Source organism: Sinocyclocheilus anshuiensis, unplaced genomic scaffold, assembly GCF_001515605.1.
Source record: "Sinocyclocheilus anshuiensis isolate Anshui unplaced genomic scaffold, SAMN03320099.WGS_v1.1 scaffold1495, whole genome shotgun sequence".
NCBI classification, from domain to species: Eukaryota; Metazoa; Chordata; class Actinopteri; order Cypriniformes; family Cyprinidae; genus Sinocyclocheilus; species Sinocyclocheilus anshuiensis.
The window spans coordinates 117703-134275 of NW_015558671.1; the positions used below are offsets into that span (position 1 = coordinate 117703).

Sequence of the window (16573 nt, forward strand, 5' to 3'; positions counted from 1 at the left end):
GGCCGTTGTATAAACACTAAGAGCACCAGTTAAATTGTTCCATTTTGTTTTCAGGTAAAGCAAGGACAAATCAAGGGGTGTATAAAATCGATCCCTGAGGGAAAACAAGCAATGATACGACATTCAAACAGTGATTTCTAAAGGAACTTAAGAATGTGCAGAGCCATTTCCATTATAAAGTCTGTTCAGACTCTTAAGGTTTGTTTAATCTGATGTAGATAAAGTCCAGGGCAGTTTTAAACGTGTCACCTTTCGCCTGAGTTATTAATTCAATAGCCCAGGATCACATAAAGAGAATAATCCCATGATACACTGTTTGTCATTCATGATTATTCAAATAATTTGCATCGAGTGGTTTGATAGCAGGCGCCACAAAGCCCAACTCTTAAGAGTCCACACAGTAGACAAAGTTGCCAGGTAACCAGACATGAAAGTAAGCGCATTTTGATGATAGTTACACAAATGTTTCTTATTATACGTCAACTTCTATCAAGCAGAAGCAGTTTATAAAATCCTGATGCTAATGGTGCAGTTCCTGTGCAAAGAACTGTAGATTTTCGGCTTACCTTGAAAAATACACACCATTCACTTCGCTTCCTTTTCTCTTTTTATATCATGATGTACTGTATTACAAAAACACTACAAACCACAGGAGGATTCAGACTACAGACATCAGGCTTGTTTCAGAGATATGAGGTTAGCGTGACATAGTTCTCACCAAAAGATTCCCAAGAACTCAAGCGTCCTCTTTGAGGCACAGAATGTAGATTTTGTTCAAGTTAACTTAGACGATGTTCAACATGCAATTCACTAGAGCATAATGATTAAAAACTGAAATAACGTCTAAGCAGAACTTACATATAAATATTAAAAACAAATACAAATCAATAGTGCCAAGTTACGCATTTGAAATTAGAGAGGAATATTGATTTCAGTATTACAGAGTGTTCGTTTTTGCTCAAGTTGCACACATTTTCAGAATACTACAGCAGGATGGTCTTAAACATTTAATCTCACATTTCTTATTCAGTTACAGCCAATAATATGTCCAGAGAAACTGTTTGGTGTCACTGTTTATTGGAGTCGGACTGGTGCCATCTCGTGCTTCTGATACATAGTGAGTACTGAAATTCAAAAAGTGTTAAAACATGAAACATTTAAGCTTTTGAATGCTGAAAAGAAAAAACTGTTTTCAAACACTCGGCACAATCCACAATGAGAACACTGCAGAAGCAACATCGAGGCCCTTGCAGGCAGGAAATGGGCCTCATCATGCGGTGGTCTTATGGAGAATTTCCAAAGATCAGCAGCTCAGCTCAGTGGAGGCAAAACCACAAGTGACGAGTTGAGTGCTTGCTCCTGTATAAATTGCTTTTCAAATAACGAAAAGTACACATTTTTCAAATATGTGGCTTTTCAAAAAAGTATTTTTTGCACTTTTTTCCTATTTGGGCAATTGGTACCAAAATAAATTAATTTCTCTTGTACAAATGTAATCAAGTATCGATATACTGAAGCCTATTAAAATATTATTTGGTTATTTAAAACTTGTGACCCCCAAGTTAGTCCTTTTCTCAATGGTTATCTGAAGCCTCAAAACCTATTTTAGGGTTGTTTTTCCTATATAAAATGATTGATATACAAAACAAGAATAACAATAGGTTTGAAAATCTGTAGCTTTGAAATAATGACAACAGCTAAACACTTTAGCTGGAACCTGATACAATATTTCTCTTGGTATACTATTACTATATATTGCACAGTATATATTATGTACAGCTGTGCGGAGTTGAACTGTAGGCCATCTAGTTACTTCATAATAAATAGCGACCTTTTCCTTGATTTGCTCTTTCAATGCAAACAGCCCAGAGAGAAATCTGCAGTTCTGCTGCATTTGTCAGTGTGCTTAAGTCTATGTACAGAACTCCAGCTGCTTGTGTCCATTCGCAGGGCTGATGGGATACCAGAGGATGTGCCGCAGATCAGCCTGTGGTGAGATCATTGTGAGGAGCCTCCAAAGTCTCAGCGATTTCACCCAACTTGTCTTGAAGCTCTGAGAAAGAGGGTCTTCTGAAAGCCTCTATCTGCATGAGAAACAACAACAGTCAATGGTAACACTTTACTTCCTTTTTCAAAGGGTTTGTTAGTTTTTAGGCATAACTGACAGAGGAAATGTGTGTCCATTTGATATACACGAAAGGTAACAAGGTCACTTACCAGACAGCAGCTGGCTGCCAACTCTAAAAGACGCTGAGGACACTCACTGACCATTTTCCCAAATGCTGAAACGTCCAGGCCGTAGTCCTGCAACACACACAATCATAAATGTGTAGGTAGACAGTAGGTTTTTTTGTTTTGTAAAAAACTGATACTGGATGTAATATTTTCTGGCATTTCCAAAGCGTCAATAATTCTATTTCTGATCACCTGTGTTCTTGGAAGGATTTCTGGGTCTGCTGGGATCCTAGCCAGAATTTCACACAAAACAATTCCAAAAGAGAACACATCCACCTAGCGTTAAATAAAGCAAAATCAGAAGGTGAGAACTAGAAAATGCTTTAGAACATCACGTACATAAGACCAACATTTCACATCTTGCTCTGGTATTTTTGAGCCATTACCTTGCGGTCGTAGGGCTCCCCACGCAGCATCTCAGGGGCCATCCAGAAAGCAGAGCCCACAAGTGAAAGCTTTCTGTCCTTTGCAGGAAGTTCAACCACCTCTCGAGCCAAACCAAAATCAGTAACCAGAGCTTCTCTGCCTCTCGCTGTCACCCTTATTAGACAATTCTTTTGGAGACACAAACACACAAAGATGTTTTGATGCAAAATGAGTATTTTTAGTCTCTTTGTACTATTACTAGTGGTTTATTCTCACTCTTGGGACTGTAAAATATAATGCAGTAAAATATAATAAAGTAAAAAAGTAATATTGTGAAATATTATTACAGCCATTTCTCCATTCTTCAGTGTCACATGATATTTCAGAAATCATTCCAATATGCTTATTTGAAGCTCAAAAATATTTCTAATTTATTAAAGTATTAATTTACTTAAAAAAAAAATCTAATTGATCTCAAAACTTTTAAACTGTACTGTATATACACTTCATTTTCGCTAATAAATAATTGCATGTTATGAATTAATAGTTCTTTCTTTTTAAATAATGTCATATAATTAATTAAAATATACCAGATACAGACATGCAAAAAAACACTATTTGTGCCTTGGGTTACAAAATTATTTTAAGTGAATGTGCTGTCCTTCTCTGCCACAAGGCTGCGCCAAAAACCAGCAGAAAGTTTCTAAAACTCATTATAATCTCCCACAAAAACTCTTACATAGCATTTCCGAAATCTGAACTTGTCTAGTACCAAATAACACCTTCATATGGCAGACATTATTATTACAGTTTCCAAATGAACACAAACCAAATTCAAAGTTTGAAGCTGTGCGGACTGACTTGTTTGTGGACTTTTTGTGTGAATGTAAACTGTGGAATTAATAAGCATCTAAATACAGATAAAGACAAATACAATACAAGCATAAATAAGATGCATGTTTGCAGTTTTGTGGTTTAGTATCTGTAGCATGTCTGTAATGTTCTTCGGAGATGATGTGCCTGGCGGCTGAAGCAGAACTCCCAGGCTCAAATGAAAGACGTTTCTCATCATCACCGTCTCTGTTTAATGAATTATTCAGCTGACCCTGTACCTCGCCAAAGGGTCTGGACCGCCTACAATTCCTCTCCTCCATCTCTATCACTCCAGGGGTACCAATATGCAATGTTATACCTCGCTTCCAGTTTGAATGTCTCTAGTGATGATGTGTCATGGCTAGAAACATTACCATGTAGTCTGAAAAAACTCAGTTTAAAGGAAAATGATTGAGGGTGTAATAAAAATGGCCTGTTATTTTAGAAGAAAGGCAAATGAGGAAACATTGAGGCTGACCAGAGCAGGGGGAATCCAGGTACAACCGAGACATTACATAAGACCAGTGGGACTCTTGGAGCAGAAAGTGCTGATGGATACAACAGTGAGTTCTGCATCTGGACTGAATTAGAAACCTCAGCTAAGCCTCCATCCCAAAAACTGACCTATGATTATAGGACTAAGAAAACTCCAAGCACAGCCCCGAGTCTAGAAGTCTCCAAATTTAGAACAGTAACTCATGCATATGCCAAGTGTTGCAACACCCTCTGGCTATGCAGCTAATGGGTGGGTTTGAAAGAAAAGCACTAAGGGTGTTTGATTCAACATAAAATCAACAACAACAACAAAAAACCATACACTTATAATAATTTAATTCTAGTAATTATATATAATAATTATAATAAGGAAATTGTAAAAAAAATAAAAATAATTAAGTGCTTGGATAAAAATACGATAATGGTATATGTTCATAATTTTGCACTTAGAAAAGTTAGAGCTGCTGTTGTCCAGGGTTATTATAGTTAAATAAAACTAAAATCTAATTAAAACCATAAACAACATTTTCATTACTTGAAATAAAAAGAGAGTTAAATTAAGTAAAATATGCATTTTTTTGCCAAAGCACCATTGTACTAAAATACTGAAATAAAAATTTACAAGAACACTAAAACTAAAATTAAAATGAAAACAAAAAAACAAAAATACAAAATTATTCAAAATATGAACAAAACTTATAATAGTATCTCAATGACACAAATAATACTGTTGTTGAAAAAAACTTTTTTTTTAATATATATGAATCATTTTTTTTTTCATATAAAACATTTTTAGACAGTTGATTTCATATAGATAAAAATACAATAAATGTTTTAATCGGACCATAGAAGATCATATTTAGATCTTGTAGTTCTGTGACATTTTATGCTATTCAGCATGTGAACCCTTTCACCCCCTCTTAATTAATGTTCCAAATGCAAGTACTTAAAAACACCAGTTTCAGGGAACCAGTCGGCCTTAAAGGGTTAGTTCACCCAAAAATGAAAATTAGCCCACAAATTACTCACCCTCAAGTCATCCTAGGTGTTTTTACCTCTTTTGGACTGATGCATGCAACACCCAATGAGTGGCATTAAACAGCTTGAAAGATCAAAGACCATTTTTAATATAACTCCGACTGGATTCGTCTGAAAGAAGAAAGTCATATACACCTAGGATGACTTGAGGGTGAGTAATTTGTGGGCTAATTTTCATTTTTGGGTGAACTAACCCTTTAATAGCTTCTATTTTCTGACACAACTTCCCATAGTCATACCAACTTCTGCCAACTTGCAGTGCAGTGGAAACCAATCGATGGTCCTACTAACCAAAGTGCTAGACGTCACGATTGTGTAAATTGTGTGGCTGGCATTTTTGTTTGCCCATTGTTCATATCTGAATGGCTGACAAATAACCAGTCGAGGCCTGGCTAAAAACGAAAGGGGGGGGTATGGGATCTGCGAGCCTATACACTGTTTGTGCATTTTGCATTTTCAAATGAGATGGGAAGGGTTAGGGAGAGTGTGTGTATGTGACAGAGAGAGAAAGACTGAGTGGGAGAGTTTATTACCATTACAATGGACTAGCCTTGTTGCCTCGCCCCTCACCCCAGGTTTGGTGAGCACTTGTGTGAATCCTGGCAACCAATGACACTCTCACGCAAACATCTATGGCTGTATTTCTCAGGGGAGAATTCCATGTAAAGACTAGACAGCCATTCTCTAATATCTGATGATTACTCAGAGGAACTGTATATAAACCATTTCACATTGCACTTCTCAAAGCATCACTCAGTTGGTCACTAAAGACGTGTGTTATTGAGAGTCCTGCTGTACCTTAGAGTTCAGATCTCTGTGGTAGATGTTCTTGTAGTGGAGGTAAATCATCCCTCTGGTGATGTCAGAGGCCAGCTCTACTTTCTCTCTCCAGCATAGAGGCACATCTTTCCTGGCCAACAGCTCCTCTAAACATCCTCCACTAACATACTGTACAGACAAACAGTCCGTAAGGGAATAAAACAAATATACACTTTCACTTTTATTGCTCTTGATATGTGCAGGGCTCAGCAATAAGGATCTCTCTGGGGCAAATATAATAACATAAAAAACACTTTACAATAAGGTCCCATTTGTTAACATTAGTAAATGCGTTCATGTATATTAAAGAATTTATGAATCTTTGTTAATGCTACTAAAAAAACTGCTCATTGTTTGTTCAAGTTAGTTCATAGTGTATTAACTAATGTTAACTACAACTTTTGATTTTGGCTAATATTAATAAATTCTGTAGAAGTATTATTTATTGTTAGTTAATGTTAACAAATTAAACCTTACTGTAAAATAAAATAAAAAATAATAATAATAATCCTGGTAAAGGCTCATAATTGTTCGCTCCTTGGCAGATGAAACACAGAGCTGTTGTTGGCAACATTTTTAAATGTATTACTAATTTCTGCTACTGATTTTAGGGAGTTGATTTCTTATATAATGTTGTATTATGTAACTAATATACATGAAAATACAGCATATGTTTCAATTTAATTTCATTGTGTACGTCTATATAAAATGTGCACATGTAATTATTTATTGGTAGTACATTTTTTATCTTTTGCTAAATATAAAATATATTTTCTGACACATATAAAACATTTTAAAAGAAAAGCAGAAAAATTCTTATTGTTGAGCCCATCAAGTGTACAGTTTCAAAGCATCACATCTATATGATATTTCAAAAATCTAACTGTACAATTGTACAGTCTAATGCATAAAATAAACTCAAACTGCGGAACAAACTTTTTAGTTTTGAGGCTGAGAAAACAGATCTCACCTCCAGAATTGGGTACAACTTGTCCTCTTTGACACAAATACCCAGATACCTGGAAAAAGAGATGTGGGAGGTTATGAGCCATTCCCTAAATCTGCCTCGTCAATAGGTTCAGCCTAAATAAAGTCCAAAGCCCCTGTCATTTGTCAAATGCCCAACAATTGAGCAGAAACTGAAAATTAGGTCAATTTGATTTTAAAACGATGTTCAGGTTTTCACTTGTTTTTAGTAATATATTAGAGAACCATGAATTAGTTAAGCAGTAAATGTAATATGTCAGTGTGTCATGGTGACCTCATGTGGTTTCGGTCACATTCAGCAGTTCTGTTCATGGGTTAACATGACTGTCATCTGTACTGAGGTGATGACAGCTGGCAGTAACTGGAAAGTTGTGATAAATTAACACTGCACAGGCAGTTTTGAATATGGCTTTGTCCTTCCGCAACGCACTGGAAAAAGCCATTCTGAGATTGCTAAGACAAACACGCGTCATAGTGCAAGATTAACAGCAGTTTAAGAGCGCTGTGCTGGACAGAGCTTAGTGTGACTTGTAACCTGTACAAACAGTCTTGTATGTATCTATCATGTACATCTCTACAGGGGTTTGGAAACACCTACTACTCATTCTTCATTATTACTGTATATTACTGTTTAACTGTTTTAGAATACTAGCAAGGGCAAAAACCTCTAAAATAACACAAAAGGAAATGACCAAAAAAACAATTAAAATTATCTTGTATTTTAGCTTCCTAAAAGAAGCCTCTATTTGTCTAGATTGCAGCACTGCACACTCTTCATGAGCTTCATGAGGTGCATCCTGGGATACATTTTAAACACCAGCAGACAATTCTGTGATCAAATTAATTAATTTGATCAAAACAAAACAAAAAACTCATTGCAAAACTTAAAGCAAAATGCCTCCGATTAAAAGGTTTTGAAGATAACATAGAATCAGTCTGGTGTGTCCAAACATTTGACTGGTGGTGTAACTACACAACATACTGTACATATAAACCTTCATGAGAATGGAAAGTGTAAATAATAGGCCTGAACATCTATTAGGCATTTAGATAATGGAGTTACATGAGAAACGTATTAAATAATAAACATATATGATGAATAAAAAATAAATAAGAGTTACAGTTTATGACGAGTTATTCATTAGCATTAATAAGTGGCTTACCTCACTATGTTGGGGTGTGAGAGTTTTTGCAGAAGGCTGATTTCTCGTACAATGCTGTCTTGATCAACATCATTCTTATAGATCTTTACTACCATCACCTTCCGTGTGGTATTGTGTATTACCTGAAAATAAATGAAATAAAATGAAAAACAGAATAGGGAATGAATCTTCAAGTGGTATTAAAACATTTGGTCATACTTTATTTTAAGGTCCAGTTCTCACTATTAACAAACCATTAACTATGACTTTTCCCTCAATAAACACCCAATTTGCTGCTGCTTATTAATAGTAAGTAAGGTAGCTGTTAAGTTAAGGTATTAGGTAGGATTAGGGATGTAGAATATTGTCATGTAGAATATGTGCTTTGTAAGTATTAAATAAACAGCCAATATGTGACCCTGGACCACAAAACCAGTCATAAGGGTCATTTTTTATCACTGAATAAATAAGCTTTCCATTGATGTATGGTTTGTTAGGATCGGACAATATTTGGCCGAGATACAACTATTTGAAAATCTGGAATCTGAGGGTGCAAAAAAATCAAAATATTGAGAAAATCGCCTTTAAAGTTGTCCAAATGAAGTTCTTAGCAATGCATATTACTAATCAAAAATTAAGTTTTTATATTTACAGTAGGAAATTTACAAAATATCTTCATGAAACATGATCTTTACTTAAAATATCCTAATGATTTTTGGCATAAAAGAAAAATCAATCATTTTGACCCATACAATGTATTTTTGGCTATTGCTACAAATATACCCCAGCGACTTAAGACTGGTTTTGTGGTCCAGGGTCACATATGTTAATAATAGGCATGCTAATAACCAACTAGTTAATAGTGAGAATTGGTCCTTATTCTAAAGTGGTGCCAAACATTCCTTTCTCTCTCTAAAGTACAATCACAGTGAAAAACACTTCCATGTTAATATACAGGAAGGGACAGAACTGCTGGGACGGTTGAGCGGTGCAATCATCGGTTATGTAATTTACACAGCAGGGACTCATCAGGAACCCATTAATGGCTATAGTGTACTCCAGCACGGGGGCCACCTCAAACTGGGCTTAGCTGTAAAATATGTCCTAATTAGTAGGACTACAATACTGCACTGTATGAGTGCCATTAAGATACACACACATACAACACACACTGAGAGACTTTCATTTACTTTCATTTTACACTGCTTTATTTGTTGTGGGAACATTTTTCAACAGCCAATGTGTTAAAGCACCAAGGAGACAAATCGGTCAAAAATTTCTTAGCACTTACTGTACATATATTATTTACTGCATATTTAGATATTATCACTTACAGATTCATGTCATCAGATTCAAGATATTTTAACTGTTACCTTGTAAACCTTTGAGAAGAAGCCACTGCCAATCAGCTCATGTGTGAAGTTCTCCCAGAATTCTAGCTTGCGGACGGCTGTGCGTAGCTTCTGCCAGCGGTCCACATGGCAGTATGTATCAGAAGACTCTCGATACAGCGTCGGGCTGGTGGGCTCAGACGAAACGTCCACCTCACACATCCTGGAGATCTCTGCTGAGAACCCACCACACAAACACAGTGTTGAGAAAAGCACCAAAGCTTTCCCGAGAAGTGTTTTCAAACAACTCCGAGGCAGAATGTGATGTTAAAAAGTTTTACAATTACAGAAAAACACTTTCATAATCTTTTAAATCAAAGAATTCTTTGTAAAAACCCTCAGAAATTATTTAGCCAGCACAAAGCTTTAAAAATTAGTAGCTGGTTTCTGATGGAAGCAGCGTTTAGAGATGAAAGTGAAGCTCGGGTTTGAAGCTCACAAGTACTCGATTAGGAAGGCTCTCGTCTGCACAGCAGGGTATAAAAGATGTCTTAAAATAGTCGTGGACAGCACGCAGAGGAGGACAGATTCAACTGTTCTTGATCGAAACACAAATGAGACATCAACAACTTACAAACAATTAAGACAAAGGTGAAGACTGCAGTTTACTGTTGGGTTTATTTAAACATAAAATTGCTTCTTTTTTTTTTAAATAAGCAGTGGTTTACTGAGCAAATAGCTCTTTTTTAAATAAATTAAATTATAATTAAAAATTAACTAGGGATAAAAATCTACCTCAGCTTATGCTCTAAACTATAGTGAGCCCCTTTACATTACTATAAGGTTACAATTAGGCCTGTCGCAATAATCAATATATCGACTTGTTGCGCAATATATGTACATGACCTCAATCATTTTTGGTGACGCAATATATCGCTCATTATATTTACTTTAAATATAATTAAATTGAATTAAATTTTTTTTTTTAAATATATAAAAATTAATGTCACCATGTTTTGTACATTCTACTTAAGTTGCGCCTGTGCCTTTTGCAGCTTCTCATACATAACGTGGTGTAGTCATGAGGTGCTAGTTCTAATTTAAAAAATGCTTCTACAAAAAAAGTTTCATCTGAAGATATGACCTTGTGCGTTTGTGCATATGGACATCGGACTGCTAAGTAGTGATTGTGTTTTTCAGCAATAGTGTGCACCCTTAATTTACAGAGAAAAGAAGGTCAGGGGAAAATCTGTAGATGGAAAAATCTCCAGACAAGTTCTTTGTGCATATTTCTTTTTTTCTACTTGTTACTTTGCACTTTTTGTTAGAAAATGTTTATTTACTATTTATTCAGGTTTTTTAAGGTACACGAGAGGAAATCAACCCTCAACTTTTACAGGAAGACTGATGCTTCAGCACGCAGAGCTAATAAGTAGAAGCTATGAATTACATTAAAACTCTGAAATACTACACATAGATTTTTTTTTAATAAAAAATTATAATTATTACTCTTATTTTTTAGCCTTGTTAATAAACTACAAAACCACAGCTTCAGGACTTGTATAAGCACAAATCTGAGAATTATTTTGATCTAGAATTATCTTTTTTATCATGATAATGCAGCAGGCAGCAACATGGAGTTCATTAGCATTATTTATTAGTCTAATGACTCTCCTCTGCAAGGGTCACAGATCTGCTCTTTGCATCACATAAACACTCCATAGTTGATGTGATTCACTGATTAACATCAGAACAGGAAGCATGTGGCATGTTTACAACCTTCAAAGGGCAGAAATGTGAAAAGCATGTCCAAATTTAGATATTAGTTTAAATTAGATTTTAGATTTGTGACTTATCCAGTGTTATTTTATTATTATTATTATTTCCCTTTAATTTCAGTTATTATATATACATTCTATTTAGCTTTCTTTTTATTTTGTTTTTAGTCATTTTTTCACAAAATTTCTAATTTTCATTTAAGTTTCATCTAATATTTATATATATATATTTTTTTTCAACTAACAATAACAACACTGACCTCATTTTTTATTTGAGGATAGAATATGTTGTAAAGGTCAGAACCCTTTGCGACCCTTTTGCTATATGGTTTCTTTTACAAACTGATAAGAGAAAAACATTTTTGTATATACTATAGGTGCATATCTACCAGAGCCCTATAATATTACATGTACAGTATGACTGTATGTCAGTATGACTGTACCATGCAGTAAACAATTGTGGAGGAATATAACAGCAGAAGCTATTCTTCTTAAGGAGACAGTAGCAAGAGAAGTGGCATGACAAAGTCCTGAACTTGCTCAAGTCCAGACCAGAACAGAGATGAGACAGTGATAAGAACGTGTGAGTAGATCACATGTTCAAGTCATGAAATTCACACTACTCGCACTATAATAAGCATGTACGCACAACATGCCATGCATTTGTTTTTTTGCATTCTTTTGTCCACATCATGACAAGTTCTCTCTCTCTCTCTCCACACACAGTTTCTCATGTGGCTGCTGGGATTGGTGTGAACTGCAGGGGCAGAAGCTCTAGTCTGTTCCAGACTGGTTCTGTTGGAGAAGAGAGAGCTTTGGCATCACTCTAGAGATCTCCCCCTCACATTCTCTCCCACTCTCTTTCTCTACACAAAACAACATTCAGCACAGTGGCATACCAAACATTAAAAATGTCAGAAGTCTTGCTGATGCCTTTCTCTTTTCCATCTCATCGTCTGTCTTTTCTTAGAGTTTTGGGAGCACTGGTTCCTGCACATCCAAACGCAGCATATGGAACTGATCAAACTCACATGCGTGCATGCACAAACTCAATTTTTTAAGCAATTTAGGTGTGATGGCTAGTTGTAATGAGTTTGTTAAGACCGGAGCCCACCTGTCTGGGAAAAATCGATCAAAGGAACAGCAGGAGAAATCTAGTTTCCTAACAATAACTCTGAATAAAGACTGCTTTGTCACAACGATGTGCTGCTTAATAGGCTGCAGTTGCAAACAGTGACAATATAACTGTGATCCAGCGAAATGTATTTTTGCTGAACTCATATGTCAGTGATATATCATGTCAAAGCTAAAGCATGGAAAGACTCAGCTTCTGTGCGAGTAAAAATAAACATGATGTGGGAAGAATAATTTTGCTTCTTTGCAAAACAGACACTAAAATATACTAAAACTAACTAACTAGATATCAGATATTCTGAATCCTGATAATTACATTAAGTATATTAACCAGCACTGAAATATTATATATACCCTTTTTTAAAAATTTGGAGCTGGCAAAAAATTTTTTTTAATCTTTTTTCAAATAAGTCTCTTATTCTCATTAAGCTTGCATTTTTTAATCAGAAACAGCAATATTTGGAAATATTATTACAATTTAACATAGCTGTTTTCTATTTGAATACATTTTAAAATGTAATTTATTCCTATGAAGAAAGCTATATTTTCAGCACCCATTACTTCCAGTGTTACATGATCCTTCAGAAATCATTCTCATATGCTGATCTGGTGCTCAAGAATCATTTCTTATTATTAAAGTTGAAAACAGTTTTGCTGATTAATGTTTTTGAGGAAGCCATTACACTTTCTTCAAGATTCTCCGATGAATAGAAAGTTCAAAAGAACAGCATTTAATGCACCCTTGCTGAACAAAACAAACAAACAAACAAAAAAAATTACTGATCCTAAACATTTGAATGACAATATATAATATATATGTAATTGCTGCTGTGGCATTTTAGAATCAACTAGTGCTGGGCGGTATACCGGTTCATACCGAATACCGGTGTTTATTTTTGTTATGATATGAATTTTAAAAAATACCGCAATACGTATGTATACGTATGTATGTCGCTTAAACAACGTTCGGAACGCGACACTGTTTGAAAGGGGTCCCTTTTCACTGTAATCAACCATCGCATATCCGGTTGTATGCAAGCACTGTTTTTATTTTATCAGAAGATATCAGTCACTGTCATGCATGCAACTGGACTCCAAGCACATCTCAAGGTTCGATCAACATAAACATCAGGCACTTCCTCAAATCATCTTATCTTCTAAGGTTTGCTTCTTTTTTAATCTACCCTCAACTTTGACTTATTACATTTTTGTGTTTCACAAGTCTGTGCTCAACATGCATCAACATATTTAGAAAGACAAACAAGACAGTATATGTGGAATGAAGAAGTACTTTTGAGGCTATTATTTTTAGAACTTCTCTAAGTCCTGTGCTGTTTTATATGAGAGAGACAGAACTGGGCAGTGTACCTTTGGAAGTAGATGGAGGAGGAAAACTGTTTTCCTGTCTCACACCAAAGGGCAGGGAGGATTTCAGATACGTCAACACAAGGGCACAGACTGAACGATACACACCCTCATGAGCAAAATATAGTGGACTAATATCCATCAAAAGCAAAGACAGCACAATACCAGAAACAATAATCATATTTTTAACTATGGACTCTATGGAAAAACACTGTATGGGACGGACTAAAAACTACTTCTATATTTTTATACATGGAAATACACAACAGCCTTGTCTGAGACAACATCAAAACACTGACTAATGAGACCCTGACCATGGCCACAAGATCAAGAGTGTTAGAGCAAATCTGAACATCTATTCTCCATGCTTCTCTTCATGGCATTCTCAATGTGAATCCACTAACTTATTCCCAGCCATACTGAGATGAGAAATGCCAAGTGCAGATTATAAAACCCCTCTAATGAGTTAGACATCTCAGTCAATTCATTAAGCATTCCATGCATTAAGCAGAGCAAATTAATGCACATGCAGTAGCATGTCTTTATGGAAAGCTAGCTGTTTCATGTAGTCACAAAAACATTGATTAAATCCTAAGCATTCTTACTTACTGCACTGGTTTAATAAACTATTCATGTGCATCTTGAGGTGGGTGGAGGGGCGGTCCGCCTGAGCACACAACACAGACAAGATGGGAAGAGCCTGTATGACAGAAGCTATGAGGAAAAAGGACACGCATAGAAGCAACCATGAACAGACACAAACACAGAACTGTAACACAAACACTTAAAAACAACACACTGAACCGACATGACATTTTATAAAATAACAAATTAAATTAAATTACATTGCACACTGAGAGAGAGAGAGAGAGAGAGCGGTCTGAAATAGTTTATATCTGTAGCACAGCATATTATCAGTCAAAATTGTAAATGAGAACATGAAAATGACATACGGATGAGTGGGTGGATGGATGGAGCGAGATGCTGTTAGTAAGCAGAAATGTTTTAAACATTACATTTGCACGTGTAGTTTACAATTACTTCAAACACACACAAAACTATTAGAAATTCATCAAGATGCATAACAACCTAGTAACCGATAAAAAAATATATATAATAATAATCGCTTACTCACAGCAGAAAGCACCCCGGCGTCTTCACCTCCGCTGCTACTGATTGATTGCTCAGCGATCAAATAAAATCGACTACAAACCCCCAAATAAGTTCTACTCGGAGACAAACCGGTGGCATCACTTGTACCGCGCTTCTTGGAAGGACTTCATTTACCGTCACTCACTCAAACTGACAATCCTCGCGCATAACGAAACCGCCCTCTTCAGGCCAGACTGACAGCTTCTCGGTAGGGGTTAAAGCAAGCGGTATAGCCTAGATGAGAAATACATGTTTAATGGGCTGTGTGTAGTGGGAGCCAGTTGCCATGACGTCATAATCGTTGAGTTCAGCCCCACCCACCTGTAGGTCTACGGTTGCAAGTGGCTGTGCTTCAAAAGCAGTGAGCTAACGTTAGCTGCTTACTCGGTCAGAACTAAGTGGTGGGGATTTCGATTCAGTGACTCGATTCTTTTGAATCTTTGACCAAATAGATTCATTTAATGGCCATTTGCCGTGTAAACAAATTTAATAGACTACAGAAAGTTTAAGCATCAAAAGCGATTCCCTTCAAATGCCAACTCTTAAGATAGACTCACCAGTCATTGTTTAGTGCCGCTCCGAGTCGTTTAGACACTGATTTGCTCAGAGATTCGTTCAAAGAAAGAGACCGGCGAATAATACAAATATGAATACGCTGAATTCGTTCACTCAAAAGATTCGTTCAAAACGAACGAGACACATCTACGGCTCAGGAAAACGCCTATGATGCTTAATCACGCTGTGTGGCTAGGAAGCTCACTGCAACTTTGTAAGTTAACTCTGCCAATCTGCTGTTACACAATATTATGATATTGTGCAACAAACATAACCCAGCGCTTAATTATCATCCAATATAATTAAACAACCTGAATTTACTTTTCCATGGTGTTAAATGCTTTGTTTATTATGTTTGAGCAGCCGATTTCCAGGCACAAACTGCACCACAGGCTGCAAATGCAAAAGTGATGAATCAGAATGAGCTTTATTGCCAGGTATGTTTACACATACGAGGAATTTGTTTTCGCGACAGGAGCTTCCACAGTGCGACAGAATGACAGTTACAGAACAAAAAAATCACAGATAAAAAAAAAATAGAACAATAAGGAATAAAAATATACAAATCGACAGTTGTATGTACAGGTATATAACAATAGACAGTTGCATGTACAGGTATATTGTGTGCAAATTGAAATGTAGACTGAGTATGTGTGTTAGATAAGTGTATAAATATTTCTGCTTCATTATACAAACAAACGCACAAATAGTTATGTGCTCTGAGCAGTAAATTGAATGTACATGACCATATAGAAAGTAGTTGGATTGTAAATAGATAAATATTAACCACTTCATCTTTAAATAAATATTTTCTTACCAGAACACAAGTGTGTACGTAGAGTGCTACGTTTCCTCCACTCGCTATTTTTAGTGAAACTGCGCCCCCTTCTGTTTAAATCACGCACCAGCATCTCAAAATGTAATACACAGAAGAAACAAGTATTTTTCTCCCATCAAAAATAAATATTTTTATTGTTTAAAGTTCATACGTGGATGGTAAATAGCTCTTTTAAAATTATATGTGCAACTTCAGTACAGAAAGAAAAGAGCTCTCTATCATGCTTTGTTCAAATAGTGCAATCCGCTTAATAAAAGAAATTGCTGATATATCTGTAAGGGCAGCTACTGTATGGTTTCTAAATTGAAAGTAATTACAAAAGGACAAATAAAAGAGCCAGTAAGCCGCCTTTTAATCATTGAAAACAGATTAAAGAGATTGCTATTTATACGGACTCACACTATACAGAAAAATCCTGAACATATCACAGCAGTATCTCCTCTTCTTAAGGACTCCAATCCTCCC

General features: G+C 35.8%; 1 protein-coding gene across 10 annotated transcripts; it reads right to left on the reverse strand.

Annotated features, from left to right (window-relative positions):
- Positions 1-367: 367 nt before the first annotated feature.
- Positions 368-15341, reverse strand: LOC107681237 (dual specificity testis-specific protein kinase 2). 10 transcript variants are annotated; one of them, XM_016477465.1, is made up of 11 exons: positions 15273-15341; positions 14699-14949; positions 14173-14277; positions 9329-9522; positions 7977-8098; positions 6797-6845; positions 5806-5955; positions 2622-2789; positions 2428-2511; positions 2218-2304; positions 369-2084 (listed from the first exon to the last, which is right to left on the reverse strand). In XM_016477465.1, exons 3-11 carry the CDS (start codon positions 14201-14203, stop codon positions 1983-1985), a joined length of 987 nt encoding a protein of 328 aa, XP_016332951.1. In that variant the 5' UTR covers positions 14204-14277; positions 14699-14949; positions 15273-15341; the 3' UTR covers positions 369-1982. The 10 variants fall into 10 exon arrangements, with proteins under 10 accessions (XP_016332948.1, XP_016332947.1, XP_016332951.1 ...); XM_016477464.1 differs by lacking the exon at positions 15273-15341 and adding an exon at positions 15037-15178; XM_016477467.1 differs by lacking the exon at positions 15273-15341 and adding an exon at positions 14517-14547 and having other exon boundaries at positions 14699-15178.
- Between the last annotated feature and the right edge of the window lie 1232 nt (positions 15342-16573).